Genomic DNA, 16,921 nt, shown 5'->3' on the forward strand with positions numbered 1-16,921 from the left:
TAGCCCAGAGCTACTATCCATGGCAGTCTTGGTCAAAACAGCATGCATATGACTTCCTTTTCTTACTATTGTTTTCTGATTCAAGACAGCAGGGTTTTTAAGGCTTTAAAATAAAGAAGCCACTATATACACTAGAGCTGCTTGGAAATTCATCCTTTTCCCCACAAAATATGAATGACCGTGAATATTTTGGAGCTGCAGCTAGCCAGAGATGTCAAGAGTAACAAGAAGGGTTTCTTCAGGTATGTTGGCAACAAGAAGAAAGCCAAGGAATGTGTGGGCCCCTTACTGAATGAGGGAGGCAACCTAGTGACAGAGGATGTGGAAAAAGCTACTGTACTCAATGCTTTTTTTGCCTCTGTCTTCACTAACAAGGTCAGCTCCCAGACTGCTGCGCTGGGCATCACAAAATGGGGAAGAGATGGCCAGCCCTCTGTGGAGATAGAGGTGGTTAGGGACTATTTAGAAAAGCTGGACGTGCACAAGTCCATGGGGCCGGACGAGTTGCATCCGAGAGTGCTGAAGGAATTGGCGGCTGTGATTGCAGAGCCATTGGCCATTATCTTTGAAAACTCGTGGCAAACCGGGGAAGTCCCGGATGACTGGAAAAAGGCTAATGTAGTGCCAATCTTTAAAAAAGGGAAGAAGGAGGATCCTGGGAACTACAGGCCAGTCAGCCTCACTTCAGTCCGTGGAAAAATCATGGAGCAGGTCCTCAAAGAATCAATCCTGAAGCACTTGCATGAGAGGAAAGTGATCAGGAACAGCCAGCATGGATTCACCAAGGGAAGGTCATGCCTGACGAATCTAATCGCCTTTTATGATGAGATTACTGGTTCTGTGGATGAAGGGAAAGCAGTGGATGTATTGTTTCTTGACTTTAGCAAAGCTTTTGACACGGTCTCCCACAGTATTCTTGTCAGCAAGTTAAGGAAGTATGGGCTGGATGAATGCACTACAAGGTGGGTAGAAAGCTGGCTAGATTGTCGGGCTCAACGGGTAGTGATCAATGGCTCCATATCTAGTTGGCAGCCGGTATCAAGTGGAGTACCCCAAGGGTCGGTCCTGGGGCCGGTTTTGTTCAATATCTTCATAAATGATCTGGAGGATGGTGTGGACTGCACTCTCAGCAAATTTGCGGATGACACTAAACTGGGAGGAGTGGTAGATACGCTGGGGGGGAGGGATAGGATACAGAAGGACCTAGACAAATTGGAGGATTGGGCCAAAAGAAATCTGATGAGGTTCAATAAGGATAAGTGCAGGGTCCTGCACTTAGGACGGAAGAACCCAATGCACAGCTACAGACTAGGGACCGAATGGCTAGGCAGCAGTTCTGCAGAAAAGGACCTAGGGGTGACAGTGGATGAGAAGCTGGATATGAGTCGGCAGTGTGCCCTTGTTGCCAAGAAGGCCAATGGCATTTTGGGATGTATAAGTAGGGGCATAGCGAGCAGATCGAGGGACGTGATTGTTCCCCTCTATTCGACATTGGTGAGGCCTCATCTGGAGTACTGTGTCCAGTTTTGGGCCCCACACTTCAAGAAGGATGTGGATAAATTGGAGAGAGTCCAGCGAAGGGCAACAAAAATGATTAGGGGACTGGAACACATGAGTTATGAGGAGAGGCTGAGGGAGCTGGGATTGTTTAGCCTACAGAAGAGAAGAATGAGGGGGGATTTAATAGCTGCTTTCAACTACCTGAAAGGGGGTTCCAAAGAGGATGGCTCTAGACTGTTCTCAATGGTAGCAGATGACAGAACGAGGAGTAATGGTCTCAAGTTGCAGTGGGGGAGGTTTAGATTGGATATTCGGAAAAACTTTTTCACTAAGAGGGTGGTGAAACACTGGAATGCGTTACCTCGGGAGGTGGTAGAATCTCCTTCCTTAGAGGTTTTTAAGGTCAGGCTTGACAAAGCCCTGGCTGGGATGATTTAAGTGGGAATTGGTCCTGCTTTGAGCAGGGGGTCGGACAAGATGACCTTCTGGGGTCCCTTCCAACCCTGATATTCTATGATTCTATGATTTTTCATGTTTTGCAAATAAATTTGAGTTTTTCATAGGGCTGTCAATAGATTAAAACAATTAATTGTGCTGTTAAACAAAAATAGAATACCATTAATTTAAATATTTGGATGATTTCTACATTTTCAAATATATTGATTTCAATTACAACACAGAATAGAAAGTGTACAGTGCTCACTTTATATTTATTTTATTCCAAGTATTTGAACTGTAAAAAACAGAAGTAACAGTATTTTTTCAATTCACCCAATACAAGTACTGTAGTGCAATCTCTGTCATGAAAATTGAACTTACAAGTGTAGATTTATGTACAAAAAGCCTGCATTCAAAAATAAAACAATGTAAAACTTTAGAGCCTACAAGTCCACTCAGTCCTACTTCTTGTTCAGCCAATCGCTTGGACAAACAAGTTTGTTTACATTTGCAGGAGATAATGCTGCCAGCTTTTTATTTACAAAGTCATCTGAAAATGAGAACAGGCATTTGCCTGGCACTCTTGTAGCCGGCATCGCAAAATATTTACGTGCCAGAGGCGCTGAAGAGTCATAAGTCCCTTCATGCTTCAACCATTAATCCAGAGGACATGTGTCCAAACTGATGACAGGTTCTGCTCAATAACAATCCAAAGCAATGCGGACAACGCTTGTTCATTTTCATCATCTGAGTCAGATGCCACCAGCAGAAGGTTGATTTTCTTTTTTGGTGCTTCGGGTTCTGCAGTTTCCGCATCAGAGTGTTACTCTTTTAAGACTTCTGAAAGCATGCTCCACACCTTGTCCTTCTCAGATTTTGGAAGGCACCTCAGATTCTTAAACCTTGGGTTGAGTGCTGTAGCTTTTATTAGAAATTTCATATTGGTACCTTCTTTGCATTTTGTCATCTGCAGTGAAAATGTTCTTAAAATGAACAACATGTGTTGGGTCATCATCTGAGATTGCTATAACATGAAATATATAGCAGAACACAGGTAAAACAGAGCGGGGACGTACAATTCTCCCCCAAGGAGTTCAGTCACATTTAATTAACTCATTATTTTTTAACGAGCGTCATCATCATGGAAGCATGTCCTCTGGAACGGTGACCGAAGCATGAAGAGGCATATAAATGTTTAGCATATCTGGCATGTAAATACCTTGCAATGCTGGCTACAAAAGTGCCATGCAAGTGCCTGTTCTCATTTTCAGGTGACATTTTAAATAAGAAGCGGGCTGCATTATCTCCTGTAAATGTAAACAAACTTGTTTCTCTTGTGATTGGCTGAACAAAAAGTAGGACTGAGTGGACTTGTAGGCACTAAAGTTTAATGTTTTATTTTTGAGTGCAATTATGTAAAAAAAAATCTACATTTGTAAGTTGCAGTTTGACAAAGAGATTACACTATAGTACTTGGATGAGGTGAATTGAAAAATACTATTTCTTTTATCATTTTTACAGTGCAAATATTTGTAATAAAAATAATATAAAGTGAGTACTGTATACTTTCTATTCTGTGTTACTGAAATAAATATATTTTTAAAAATAGAAAAGCATCGAAAAATATTTAATACATTTCAATTGGTATTCTATTGTTTAACCATGCGATTAAAACTGCAATTAATCATGATTTTTTTTTATTTTGATTAATTTTTTGAGTTAAACATGAGTTAACTGTGGTTAATCGACAGCCCAAGTTTTTCAACAGAAATCTGAACATTTTCAATGAAAACAGATTTTTTGTTAAAATTTGTAATCTTATTATGAACATTTTTCACAGGAAAGAAGTTTTGATGAAATTTTTTGAACAGATGTATTACATAAAAATATAAAAGAGGGAGGGAAGTTGTTATAGTACATTAACCCTGTAACATGGCTATGCTCTGTTCTGCATATATTATATTTTTACTATAAACGGGTCACAGTTTGAACCTCAGATCCACATCATTTCAAGGACTGCTGCAATCACAGTACAAGGTGGGGTGGAGGCCCTGGGGTGGGTCATGTTCCCATTGAACAAGGACAGGATATTTATAAGATTTTCACACTAAGTCACCTGAGCAAATGACACCAACATCCTCAGCAATTCCTGCCTGAGCTGTCTCAAACATGTAGCTGTCACAAAGAGTCAGGCGAGTCTCATTTCCTCCACATCGGACACTTTTCAGCCCCACGGGGCCCGTTCCTCGCTGAGACATAGGGGGGTTATAAGCTTTCTCAGCGACTCCGCACTGGAGCTGCCTGCACACCACACTGGCATCGTTCATGTCCCACTGGTCATCCAGGACTCTGCTCCACACTCCATGGAGGGAAATCTCGACTGTCCCACTGCATCGGTTCTCTCCATTCAACAGTCTGAGCGCCTCAGAACGACCTTGGCTCACAGAGACACAAAATATGCTAAATAACACTCCCTGGTGGTACTGCATTAGAAATAATACACAGGTGTGATGTGAAACACAGGTTTCTGTGCTGAGTGGAAGGTAACCCTCACCGCTGTACAGTGATACAGGGAACAACCTCTCTCAAGGGTTTCATTTGTCTCTCTACTCAGAAATGCAGGTAGTGATGGAGGGAAAGTTTTTTTTCATTTTAAAACTGTCCACTGTGAGCACTTAAAGGTGTTGAAGTTCCTTGTGGGAGAAGCCAAGACCCTATCTGGTGATTAGATCATTGGAAATTTATACAGTGTATCTGGTACCTTACATTTCAAAGAAGCCAAAGTGCTCCCAAAATATGATCTGTAAACCAATCAAATCTTCCTAAATATATAAACAGTTATAAGAATATACATACAGAGGACAGTAGTGACTCTATATTTAAAGATGAAATTAATATTGCACTTAAGACAGGGATTCAACTACTCTGTTTTTTATTCAAATTATTTACGGTCTGAGTCTCATATTAAGGCTCCTGTACTCTGAGAAGGTGTAAAGAGCCCTTAGGGTTAGTAAGAATTGGGCCCAGTGTAATCTCCCTTTACTTCCTGCACAGAATCTCTGTGTCCGTATGACCCACCTTTCTTGTACTGCAGCATTTGACTTAATTTCTCTAACAGTAAGCAAAAGATGCGGTGGGGAGGGGACATAGATTTTAGCTAGATACTCTGGGCCTCTGTCATAACCATACAGCTAAGGGTAGCCTAGAATTCCTCCTTACCTGTAAGGGGTTAAGAAGCTCAAATAACCTGGTTGGCACCGGACCAAAAGGACCAATGGGGAAAGAAGATACTTTCAAATCTGGGGGAGGGGGGAAGGCTTTGTTTGTGCTCTTTGTTTGTGTGTTCCCTGGGGAAGCAGAGAAGCATCAGGTCAGAAAACTCCTTCTGCTAAAATCATCCTAAAAAGAGTCTCAATATTACAAAAAGAGTAAGTAAATAAGGCAAGGCATGTTAGATTATCTTTTGTTTTTAGCTTGTGAATTTTCCCTGTGCTAAGAGGGAGGTTTATCCCTGATTTTTTGTAACTTTAAAGATTTGCCTAGGGGGAATCCTCTGTGTTTTGAATCTGATTACCCTGAAAAGTTACCTTCCATCCTGATTTTACAGAGGTGCTTCTTTTACTTTATTTTCTTTATAATAAAGTTCTGATTTTTAAGAATCTGGTTTACCTATTTGGTTCGTAGATTATTCTCAAGCCTCCCCAGGAAAGGGGGTGAAGAGGCTTGAGGGAATAATTTAGGGAAACAGGAACTCCAAGTGGTTCTTTTCCTGAATCTTTGTCTAACTTACTTGGTGGTGGCAGCAATACCATCCAAGGACAAGGAAGGATTTGTGCCTTGGGGAAGTTTTTAACCTAATATGGTAGAAATAAGCTTAGGGGGTCTCTCATGCAGGTCCCCACATCTTTACCCTAGAGTTCAGAGTGGGGAGGGAACGCTGACAGCCTCTGTTACATTATGGGCAACCCACCTGGCAGGTCACCCTCTGAGGGCAGAGCTAGAGTGCAAGGCGGGGGGAAGGTTATAAATACAGGAGTTGAAGGGCTTTTATATGCTTGAAAGGCTACATGGGCACAGCTGCAGCACTGAAGCTGCACCTCTGTAGCCCTATAGTGTAGACCCTACCTATGCCGACCGGAGGGGTTCTCCCATTGCTATAGTTCATCCACCTCCCTGAGAGGTGGTAGCGAGCTTGACAGAAGAATTCTTCTGTTTACCTAGTGCTGTCTACACTGGGGGAAGGGGTATGTTGGCTAAACTGTGTCAGTCAGGGGTGTGGATTTTTCATACTCCTGAGTGACGTAGCTGGGTCAACTCAGCTTTTTAATGTATACCGTGTCGAAGACAGCCCTGTGGACTCAGTGGCTGAAAGATGCAGCACTGAGAGATGTCTGCTGTGAGGGCTGGTCCCACCCCCTGTACCACCGTGGATACAGAGCAGTGCTATGTCCTTTATTTTCTAGGGAAGCCCTCCATTGGGATAATGTTTCGTGCACCGTGGTCTGTGGATGTAGAGGGAGAGCTGGGGCAGTATTTGTTGCTGTGGAGACCACAGAGCCTATGGAATTTACATTTAGCTATCAGCTGACTGCTCTAAACTGGGATTCTGTCTCAGTTAAAGAGAGAGAACGGGGCAGCACTTGGTGAGGTGAGGATTTGTGAATTCTTGCCTGATTTAGCTGGGCTTATGGGGAGAAGACAGTGCTCCATGGAGTGAGAGCCTCACAGAGATCCAGGGAACAGATATTGTAGAGGCTGCTTCCAATCCTGGTACCACATTGAATACAGGCTACAGATTTCTGTTTCACCAGCAACTGAGACACCCAGTCAACTCTTAACCCAAGCCTAGGGCTGGAGCGCTGCTAGCTGCTAAGTTCCCCAGACTGTTTCATTGCTCACCGAGTTCTGAAGTGTTTGAAACGGCTGAGGTACTGCCATTTCTCAAGCTCTGAAGACCCACGACATGTTACAACCACACTGCAAAGCCTGAGAAATCATCTCTAAGAGAAGATCAGTGGGGAATGTGTTTGGATGTGTATGCTGGAGTATAGAACACGTTAAGTCGTAAGAGAAACAAAAGGGGGAAAGTCTGTATAAGGAGAACCGGAAGATTTACTGTCTAATAGCTTTTGTTTAAAAGCTATTCATAGTATTCCAAATACTATTTACAATGTTTTCTGTAGGCATTAAATGTTTGTTTTACTAAGGCCATGTCTACACTGTGGGTGCTACAGTGACACAGAACATCACTGCAGCTATGTCGCTGTAGTGCAGATGCTTCCTTCAGTGACAGAAGGAGTTTCACGATTGCTGTAGATAATCCATCTTTCCAAGTGGTGGTAGCTAGATCAATGGAAGAATTCTTCTATTGTTGTCTACACTGGGAGTAAGGTTGGCATGGTTATCTCACTCAGGGATGTGACTCCTATTGATCTCACTGATAAAGGCTGCTAAGTGCCTAAATCCTTACTGAAAATGAAATGTAGGCTCTTAAATCAGTTAGGCATTGCCATACTGAATGGAGCAACAGCGAAAGAGCTGTAAAAATCTGGGCCAAAGCCACTATGGATAGCCATCAGACGACTTGCCATCTATCAGCTATGGCAGTTCTCTGGTGTGGCATGGGGAAGCCGATGAAGATCTTTGGAGAAGCCTGCAGGGAAAAGGACCCCTGCAGTGTTTGTGTTGCAGTGTAGAAGAGGATCTTCATCAAAGCGCCAGCTGCTCTCACTAAGAGCAGGATCTTTGTGAAAGTTCCCAGCTGGCTCAGAAGCCAAGCTCTGGAGCCATCTGAGCACTTTCCTGAAAACCGGGATCTTTCACAAAGAAATGACTATTTCTATGAAGTGCTGTGGGGAATTAACGATCTACAAACATACACACCCACTGAGCAAGCTCTGTAGGTGAGGGCTGCAGCCCACCAGCATACAACCGAGGATGGGCAACGGGGAAGCATTTTGGCCAGGAACACCAGGGCAAACACTTACTTTTCCAGAGAGTGAAATGGGATTGTAATGGGCCCACAGCATGAATGAGATCTCTGCATATAGGTTGCTTCTGCAACACCAACCTTAACCTGATGAAGGGCTGAATCAGCCCTGCTGGGACTGAGGGAATCAGTGAATCACAAACCCCAGGTTTATAGCACAGAGCCATTCTCTCCGGTTCACTCTAGCATAGTGCTAGGATCCACCTCACCACCCCTCCCTGCACCCGGAAGTGTCTCTGATCTGGGGAACTTAAACAAAGAGAGCAACACTCCAATACCCCTACTTACCTTGAGTACTGTAGTCAATGGGACTACTCATGAAGATCCTAATCTGGGCAGTACATTGTATTGTAACTAACATATACACATCTATATTAAACGTACCTGAGCAAGTAACCCTGGCTGTGTCTCTGGGGGAGCAGGCTAGGTTGCCCAGGGCCATGCGAGAACAATCCCACAGACAGGGTTCAGTCCCTTCACAATGAAAAGTGTCGCTCCATACGGTTCCCCTCCCTTCCCCAAAATGGGCTCCTCCCTGGATCGATTCAGCGTATCCACAGTTCAGCTGATGGCAGAGGACGTTGGCATCTTGCAAATCCCAGTGGGAGGCACAGAGGCTTCCCCATGTGTCTCCATGTCGGATCTCCACTCTCCCGGAGCACTCGGTGCCGTTCACTAACCTGCCGCCCGGGCACCCTGAGCACAAGGGAAAGTGAGCGTTGAGGTGGTGCAGTGACCAGTGTTAATGGCCACGGCAGGGAGGGGAGTGGGGAACAGGAAGGGATTGTTGCTCGTGATCAATGCTGGCAGTTACCCTGTGGGGGGCTGTGGGACTATTCTACACCTGCACATTCACAAACTGATACTCGATCCACGTCAGTTAGTGAGAAGGGAGGACCAGGGACCAGAATTTGGCTTCCTTGGTACATTCCATACTCAAGGCACCACAAGCATTTCACTGAGGGATCAGTTCCAGCAGACTTGGCTGCTGCAGGGACAGGGTGCCAATTTATGGGCCAGGTCCCCACCTGGTGTAAATCAGCATAGCCTCACTGAACCCAATGGAGCTTGGCAGATTGAATCCTCAGCCAGATCTTCACAGTGTGACAGAGTAGCAGCTGTGTTAGTCTGTATCCGCAAAAAGAACAGGAGTACTTGTGGCACCTTAGAGACTAACAAATTTATTTGAGCATAAGCTTCGTGAGCTACAGCTCACTTCATCAGATGCATGTTCCCCAATCCCCAATTCTTTTCTTTCCCATTGCAGCTGCTCACCTGAACACACCACGCTGGCTTCACTCCCAGGGGGACACTCAGTTGTGCCCAGCGCAGTAACAGGACAGTCCCTCAGGCAGGATTCGTTCCTCTCACAGCCAAATGTGCCGTTCCAGACAGGCCCATCTCCTGTGCCGAAGAGCTGCCCTGCTGGCATCGACAGGGCAAATCCACAGGCAAACTGCTGGCAGAGGGTGTGGGCAGCCTGTAAATCCCACTGGGAGTCACAGAGAGTTCCCCAGGCGCCTCCGTGGAGAAGCTCCACTCTCCCCGAACACCCTGTGCTGCCGTTTGCCAGCCTGTACCCGGCATACCCTGAGAAGAAGGAGAAGGGAGATCAGAAGAACATTTCTCTTGCACAATTGTATCCAAAGATGTGACGAAGGAGCCCCAGTGACCTGGGATAATTAACTAATAATTACTTCCCAGTTTACTGGGCACTTTGTAAATCAGGATGTTCAGACATGATAATCAGGTTCTTACAGAGCAGGCATTATTGCCCATGTCTGCCCTTTGTGAGGGGTCACCCACCAAACTCCGCCCCGGCATGTACCACTCTGGGGTCAGGGTCATGCCTGGGACAGATTGTCTTTGGCTGAGGCCAGTCTCTGCTTTGGTGGTTCCAGAGTGCTGGTCAGGAGTCTGGAGCGGATGCCCCTAAGTTATCACACAAATGCCATGTGAAGAAACTGGGGTTCTCATGGGTGCTGAGTCCTAGGTTATTGGAAGCTTATTGAATCAGAACCGTTGCACTCAGGGGTCTGACTGGGGACAAAATACACAGTGGATATTCTATCTCAGTGACAGCTCTGCAACAGTTAAGGTTGAGACCAGCTTTCTTCAAAGCTAAATTTTTCTAAGTGCTCTAATGTCTGCCTGATTGATTGAATTGTATTGAAATGCGGTATTTCACATAGGAGCACAGGGTTGTATTAGTAATCAAAATTTGGGACCATTTTACCAAGGGGTTTCCCAGATACAACTATCAGGAAAAAGAAACCCAGCTTGTCTTAAAGTTGACAGATTCGGGCATTTTATTTTTGCTCACAGATAGAAATCAAACCAAGGCTCAGATCATTGCACCAGGGTCTCAGACACTTGAGGGTTACCCCCAACAGAGGATATGGCATCCACCAGCCTTTGGGGGAAATCAAATTCAGATGTTATTTCAAAACGAGCCTGCTTCTCCAGTTAGGTGCTTGCGAAGGATTGTGCGCCTACACACACATCTAATGGACTACACTGAGCATGTGCAGTGAGAGAGGATAGCTGTCTGGAAACCTGACAATCCAGCATGAGATGTGGGTGGCTTTGAGGGTAAATTGTGGCCTTTACAGCTAGGCACCCCCACGGCTGGCACCATGAGTACAACTCCAGCCCAGAAAAAAAAAATGTTAAAAAAACAGGTTTATTGCTCCAATTGGTCTCTCTCAAAGGGGGATTTTGTTTGGTGCAAACATAATCTGAGTGCACAAAATATTCAGAATGTGCTGAAACTGCTTTTGAAAGAAAACAACTTCCAAATGGGAATGCTGACTGAGAGGGGTAGGGTGATCAGGGGTGCAAGAGTATGTGGTGACAGAGGGAAATGTTTGGGTTTGCAGCCAGGGATGTGCTCAGGGTGGATTTGATTTAAATCAGTAGTCAGGAAGACTCAATTTAATCATGGATTTCTACATAAAAGTGCATTCTTGTTGGTTGTTATAAACGTTAATACATATTCTTCACAACTCAGAGATAGATGTAGGTTTCATTTTTAGAAGGTATACATGATACATTTTTAAAGTGATTTAGTTTGAAAACTTTTCAGATGAGTTTTACAGCTATATCAGAAAATGAATGATTGTTTGGACTGTTGTTTCATTTACCAAAGGTAATTGAAGCAGATATTTATGAAGTCATTGGGATGTAAACTATCTCAGTTCAACAATTTAATCATTAATATTTGGAGGATTTTCTTGCCATGCTGTATTAGGAGGAGAACATCACCAGACAGACATTTAAATTGTTTTATTTAACTAAAACAACAACTGTATGTATTCTGGATTTTTTTTCCTTCAACAACATACATATAATTTAACAAAACAAGCATATGAATTTTTAAATTTAGTTAAACATTCAAGTTTTTTAAAATCAGGTTTGTTTTTGTTAAAATTGTTTTTAACTAAAATAGTTAAATGAAATATTAAAAAAAATTAAATCGACTATGTCAGCCAGGTCAACATGATAAACTTAAAATATTGGCTTCTGCAGCTAACTCAAAAAGAAAAGGAGTACTTGTGGCACCTTAGAGACTAACCAATTTATTTGAGCATGGAACAAGTGTTGAATCTCCAGTAAATTTGCCCTTCCTAATGCAAATGGAACAATTCTTAGAGGGTGTTCCTGAGGAAATAGAAAGATACATCCTAGATGGGAAACCCAAAACTGTAATTGAGGCAGGAGAGATTGGAGCCAGATAGGTGGAGGTGGCAGAGAAGAAGAAAACTGGTCGCTGTTAGGATATAGATATTCAGGCCTGTCTGTAAAGGCCTATACGCTAAGAATTTAGGTGTATTCTTATCACTTGGCTAGTGATAGAGGTATAAAAGAAAGAATCAAAATCACTGTCTGCTGGTGTAAGGGCCTTCTCTCACTGTGACAGTCTGAGGCCCTGTTCTTAGGCTAAGGCCTTTGGCTAAGCAGCAGAGGCAGCCATAAGCTGGGAAGCGAACGGTCACATCCTCACATTCCAAACTAGTCACATTGAAATAACGTGCTATTGGGCTGTTAGGCACTATCAGGACAGGATTGTATTCCTATCACCTCCAGAGAAAGGGAAGTGCCTAGAAAATGTAAAAGGAAACTTAGTTTGATAGCATCCTGTCTGGCAAGAACTCACTTATCAATAGCTGGGATGTGAAATCCTCACTTCTGTATTGTCTTGTCATTATAGTTCCCACTTTGCTGTTGTTTGTCTGTATAATCTCTGTCTGGTTCTGTGATTGTTCCTGTCTGCTGTATAATTAATTTTGCTGGGTGTAAACTAATTGAGGTGGTGGGATATAATTGGTTACATAATCATGTTACAATATGTTAGGATTGGTTAGTTAAATTTCAGGAAAATGATTGGTTAAGGTATAGCTAAGCAGAACTCAAGTTTTACTATATAATCTGTAGTCAATGAGGAAGTGACTGGAGGGGTGGGCATGGGCATGTGGGTGTGTGAGATGGGAACAGGGAATGGGGGTAAGAAAATTGGAATCATGTTTTGCTAAAGGGGGAGATGGGAACAGGGAATGGGAGTAAGGAAGTTGGAATCATGCTTGGCTAAGGGCAGGAATCGGAACAGGGACACAGGTGTAAGGCTCTGTGGTGTCAGAGCTGGGAAGGAGGATACTAAGGAAGGAAACTGGAATCATGCTTGCTGGAAGTTCACCCCAATAAACATCGAATTGTTTGCACCTTTGGACTTCGGGTATTGTTGCTCTCTGTTCATGTGAGAAGGACCAGGGAAGTAAGTGGGTGAAGGAATAAGCCCCCTAACATCTTGGTGCCGGTGACTCGGATGCATCGCATTGGATAGGTGAGTGGCAGCCTGTAAGTCCCCCTCCCCAACAGTCCGCGCAGCTGCTTGGAGGGGGTATCGCGAACTCTCGTGATGGTAGTTGCGGGTTCTGGCAAGCCAGGGTAAAGGATTTTTTGGATAAATGGATAAGGGAGGACCAGGGCCCATACCAGGTACAGGGGTCAACCTGGGATAAGATTAAAAAGGAAATGGAGGAAGTGTTAGGGGACCCAGAGTTATGGGGGGTGGCTGAGGAGCCCACCCTCCTTGGTATATGGGTAGGGGAAGAAGGTCCCTGCCCATGGGGACTGAATGCCTCCCAGGGAAAAGAGGCACTTCAGTCTGCTTGAGAGGTTTGAAGTAAGGGCAGCATTATGGGAAGCTGCCAGTAATCTTTCAAGTTTGGTGCTGCTTCAGCAAGGGCTGCTGAAGGGTTGTAAATTAGTTAGGGATAGTGAAAGATGATTTGGCACAAAAGGGTTTAAGGTCAAAAGCAGAGTTAACAGACCACCTTTAGAGACTGGATCTGAGACTTGGTCCTGGGGGAGTAGAGGAAAAAAAAAATAATAAAAGTTTCAAAGTACAACCTGCCTTTCCACACTCTTTTGTTTTTCTGAAGTTTTAATGGAGGGTACTTTGGATACTTATGTGAGATGTCAAGAAGGAAGTTTTTTGTTTAATGATAAAACCCAGTTATATAAATGTAACTGTATGTGCAACTCTGTGCAGTCACATTGGATGGAAGCTTGGTCATTAAATTTTCCAAGGGGGTCAGGTAGAGTGGCTACTATCACCACTACGCTTCTGTCCCCAGAAGCCTTTATAGCTATTCTGAGGGAAAATGGGCCCTTTTCCCACAGAAATGGTCTATAGGGGACTGCTGCAGGCAGCAGGTAGAGAGAGAATCTGAGCAAAATTATTTGACTATTGGGTAATGTAATCAAAATCACTAAAGGATGGAAGAGGTTTCTTTTGGAACTTAACTTGGCTGCCCCTGGTTGTGTCTAGTTGTACAAGATGGAAGTGTAATCGGGGTACAGTTATGTAAAAAGAGTAATTACAGTGCAAGGGATGTTAGGCAAAACAGAATTTTGTGTGTATGTGTGCACAGGTAAAAGAAAAGGAAAAGGGGAGGAATGATGGGAACACTGAGCCTTGGGGTGGCTCTGGGGGATCAGATTGTTGCTTTGGTGGGTGTGCATGAAAACTCTGTAGGCATGGGGGAGGCAGTTATACCTTGTGTAAAATTAATTTGGCTAATATGATGTTATGGAGGTTAAACTATATGGAAGGAATTTGCATTTTCCCAGGACATGTGCAGTGTATATTGGAAAAGGAGTAAAGAAATGCAAATAAAACATGGTACTTCATTAAAATCCTAATAGGGCTCCAAAAGGAGCCACAATAGGTTGTGCTTTCTTTTTCAGATCGCTGTGTTTTGGAGCAGGAGATGAAAGTGGAAAGTGATCAGAACTCTGGTGGAAGTAAAATGCTTCCCTTTTAAAACAGTGTCTGAGCTGCTAACAGCTTTGGATCCAAAAGCAAGCTAGTAAGCCTCTGTGTGTAAATGCAAATTACCTAGCTGATGGGCACAAAGGAGCTGCAAATAACTGAATACATCTGGTCAGCAAACAAGCTACTAGAAGACTCAGATTATGGCCCTTCAGGAAAGGGAGGTGAAAAAAACAAGTCAAGCCTGAAAATAAGGGGGACAGGTTAACCTTAAGGGGGGGGTGTGTGTGTGTGTACAGTGCTAAAATCTGAAGCTGTGTCTCAGCTATTACCTGAGAATAAACTTAAAGCTTGGTACAGCAGAGAAACTATTGCAAACTTGGTCTGTTGTACAAGAGGGGAAACTGAGGTACACCATCTCATAAATTTCATAAATGACCAGTGAGTGAGGTAATTCACTAGCCTGACTATAGAACAAAATAAGGACAGTCTGGAGGTAATTCTTCTGTTTTTCCTGCAAGTAGCAAGGACATTTGTAAAAGAAAGTGGTATTATTATTAAGCAATAATCTGTCCCCACCATGGGGACGGAAATTGTTTCTTTTGTTTTTCAGACACTCTACAAGCAAGCTGGCGCCAGCGGAAAAATAACCCAGAATACCATGGATCTATGTTTTGTGTTGTTTGTCTGTGGTGTTTGTCTTGTTGCTAGCATTGTTGTATTTTAATGAACAGAAAACCTCATGATGTGGGTGGGGGATGGCTTCCAAAGGCTGGCCTTGGGGGGGAAGATGTGTATGGGAATGCCAATTCTCAACTAGGAGGCCAGCACCTGTGTAATAGCTACCGTGGTACCTGGAAATGGAATGGCAACTAAGGTGGCCCCCACAAGCCCTATGGAAATAATGAAAAGGGGAGGAGCTCACTGGGAGTTAATGGAGGTGTGTGTAAAATAGTGTAAATCAATAGAAGATGTTTGGATGTGCCCCTCTCCTATGACTATAGAGGAGCAGGATCAATGGCCTATGCAAGGGGTGGACAATTGGATGTACTGTGTATAAGGTGTTTTGCTGGGAATGTACATATTACTGGGGGCACAATTACACCAGCCCATAACCAAACTACACCCATCTACATGCTGCTATATGGACTTTGGTGCACAAATGGATCTGTGAATCTTATTGCTGTGAATAAGCCAGGGCTTACTGCCTGATTCCATACCAAGTGGTCAAGCTGGTTTGGACAATATCTCATTTCTCTGTGAACATTCAATGAACTTGTGATATGGACAAAAGCATACAAAACTTGCAGGAGCAGCTTGTTGCAACTGCCAGCAACTGGACACAAGATCGTGACCCCATCGAAGGAGGAGAGGCAGTATTTTGGGGGTGTCTCGGATGTTGGACCATACTGCAGTGGTCAGGACTCGGTGTTGCTGTGGATTTTGTATTGTTAACTGTACTTGTGTCACGTTGCATAGGGAGATAACCTATTAGGAATGTAATAAGCCCTCCAAACCCTGCAGTGTACTAGACAACCCGGACCCAACCTTCTCAGGCCCACTCTAATGGGAAGTCTGGAACACCAATTGGAATAGGTGTGGTATGCCCGTATGAGAGAAGGTGCAGGGCACAATACTACACAAGGGGCAGTGGGACAAATGGAATATCGACACCTTCCACCTTGATGCCTGGCCCTATCAGGAAATGTGTCGCCATATGTCCTATGCTTTTCCAGGGATACCTGGGCAGGAGGATCCCAAAAGAAAAAGAAAAAAAAAAGGGGTGGAGTGTTAGGATATAGATATTCAGGCCTGTCTCTAAAGGCCTATACGCTAAGAATTTAGGTGTATTCTTATCACTTGGCTAGTGATAGAGGTATAAAAGAAAGAATCAAAATCACTGTCTGCTGGTGTAAGGGCCTTCTCTCACTGTGACAGTCTGAGGCCCTGTTCTTAGGCTAAGGCCTTTGGCTAAGCAGCAGAGGCAGCCATAAGCTGGGAAGCGAACGGTCACATCCTCACATTCCAAACTAGTCACATTGAAATAAGGTGCTATTGGGCTGTTAGGCACTATCAGGACAAGATTGTATTCCTATCACCTCCAGAGAAAGGGAAGTGCCTAGAAAATGTAAAAGGAAACTTAGTTTGATAGCATCCTGTCTGGCAAGAACTCACTTATCAATAGCTGGGATGTGAAATCCTCACTTCTGTATTGTTTTGTCATTATAGTTCCCACTTTGCTATTGTTTGTCTGTATAATCTCTGTCTGGTTCTGTGATTGTTCCTGTCTGCTGTATAATTAATTTTGCTGGGTGTAAACTAATTGAGGTGGTGGGATATAATTGGTTACATAATCATGTTACAATATGTTAGGATTGGTTAGTTAAATTTCAGGAAAATGATTGGTTAAGGTATAGCTAAGCAGAACTCAAGTTTTACTATATAATCTGTAGTCAATGAGGAAGTGACTGGGGTGTGGGTGGGGGTGGGCATGTGAGATGGGAACAGGGAATAGGGGTAAGAAAATTGGAATCATGTTTTGCTAAAGGGGGAGATGGGAACAGGGAATGGGAGTAAGGAAGTTGGAATCATGCTTGGCTAAGGGCAGGAATCGGAACAGGGACACAGGTGTAAGGCTCTGTGGTGTCAGAGCTGGGAAGGAGGATACTAAGGAAGGAAACTGGAATCATGCTTGCTGGAAGTTCACCCCAATAAACATC

At 43.8% G+C, this 16,921-nt stretch overlaps 1 protein-coding gene across 2 annotated transcripts in view; it reads right to left on the minus strand.

Annotated features, from left to right (window-relative positions):
• LOC140898872 (antigen WC1.1-like) overlaps positions 1 to 16,921 on the minus strand; it is a 52,883-nt gene that overhangs the window by 22,115 nt on the left and 13,847 nt on the right. For both annotated transcript variants that reach the window (XM_073313408.1, XM_073313404.1), the window contains exons 2-3: positions 9,203 to 9,517; positions 4,055 to 4,372 (exon numbers count right to left, since the gene is read on the minus strand). In XM_073313408.1, the coding sequence (XP_073169509.1) occupies positions 4,055 to 4,372; positions 9,203 to 9,517 (633 nt within the window). The remainder of the gene's footprint in view (positions 1 to 4,054; positions 4,373 to 9,202; positions 9,518 to 16,921) is intronic.

Source organism: Lepidochelys kempii, chromosome 1 (assembly GCF_965140265.1).
Source record: "Lepidochelys kempii isolate rLepKem1 chromosome 1, rLepKem1.hap2, whole genome shotgun sequence".
NCBI lineage: Eukaryota > Metazoa > Chordata > Testudines > Cheloniidae > Lepidochelys > Lepidochelys kempii.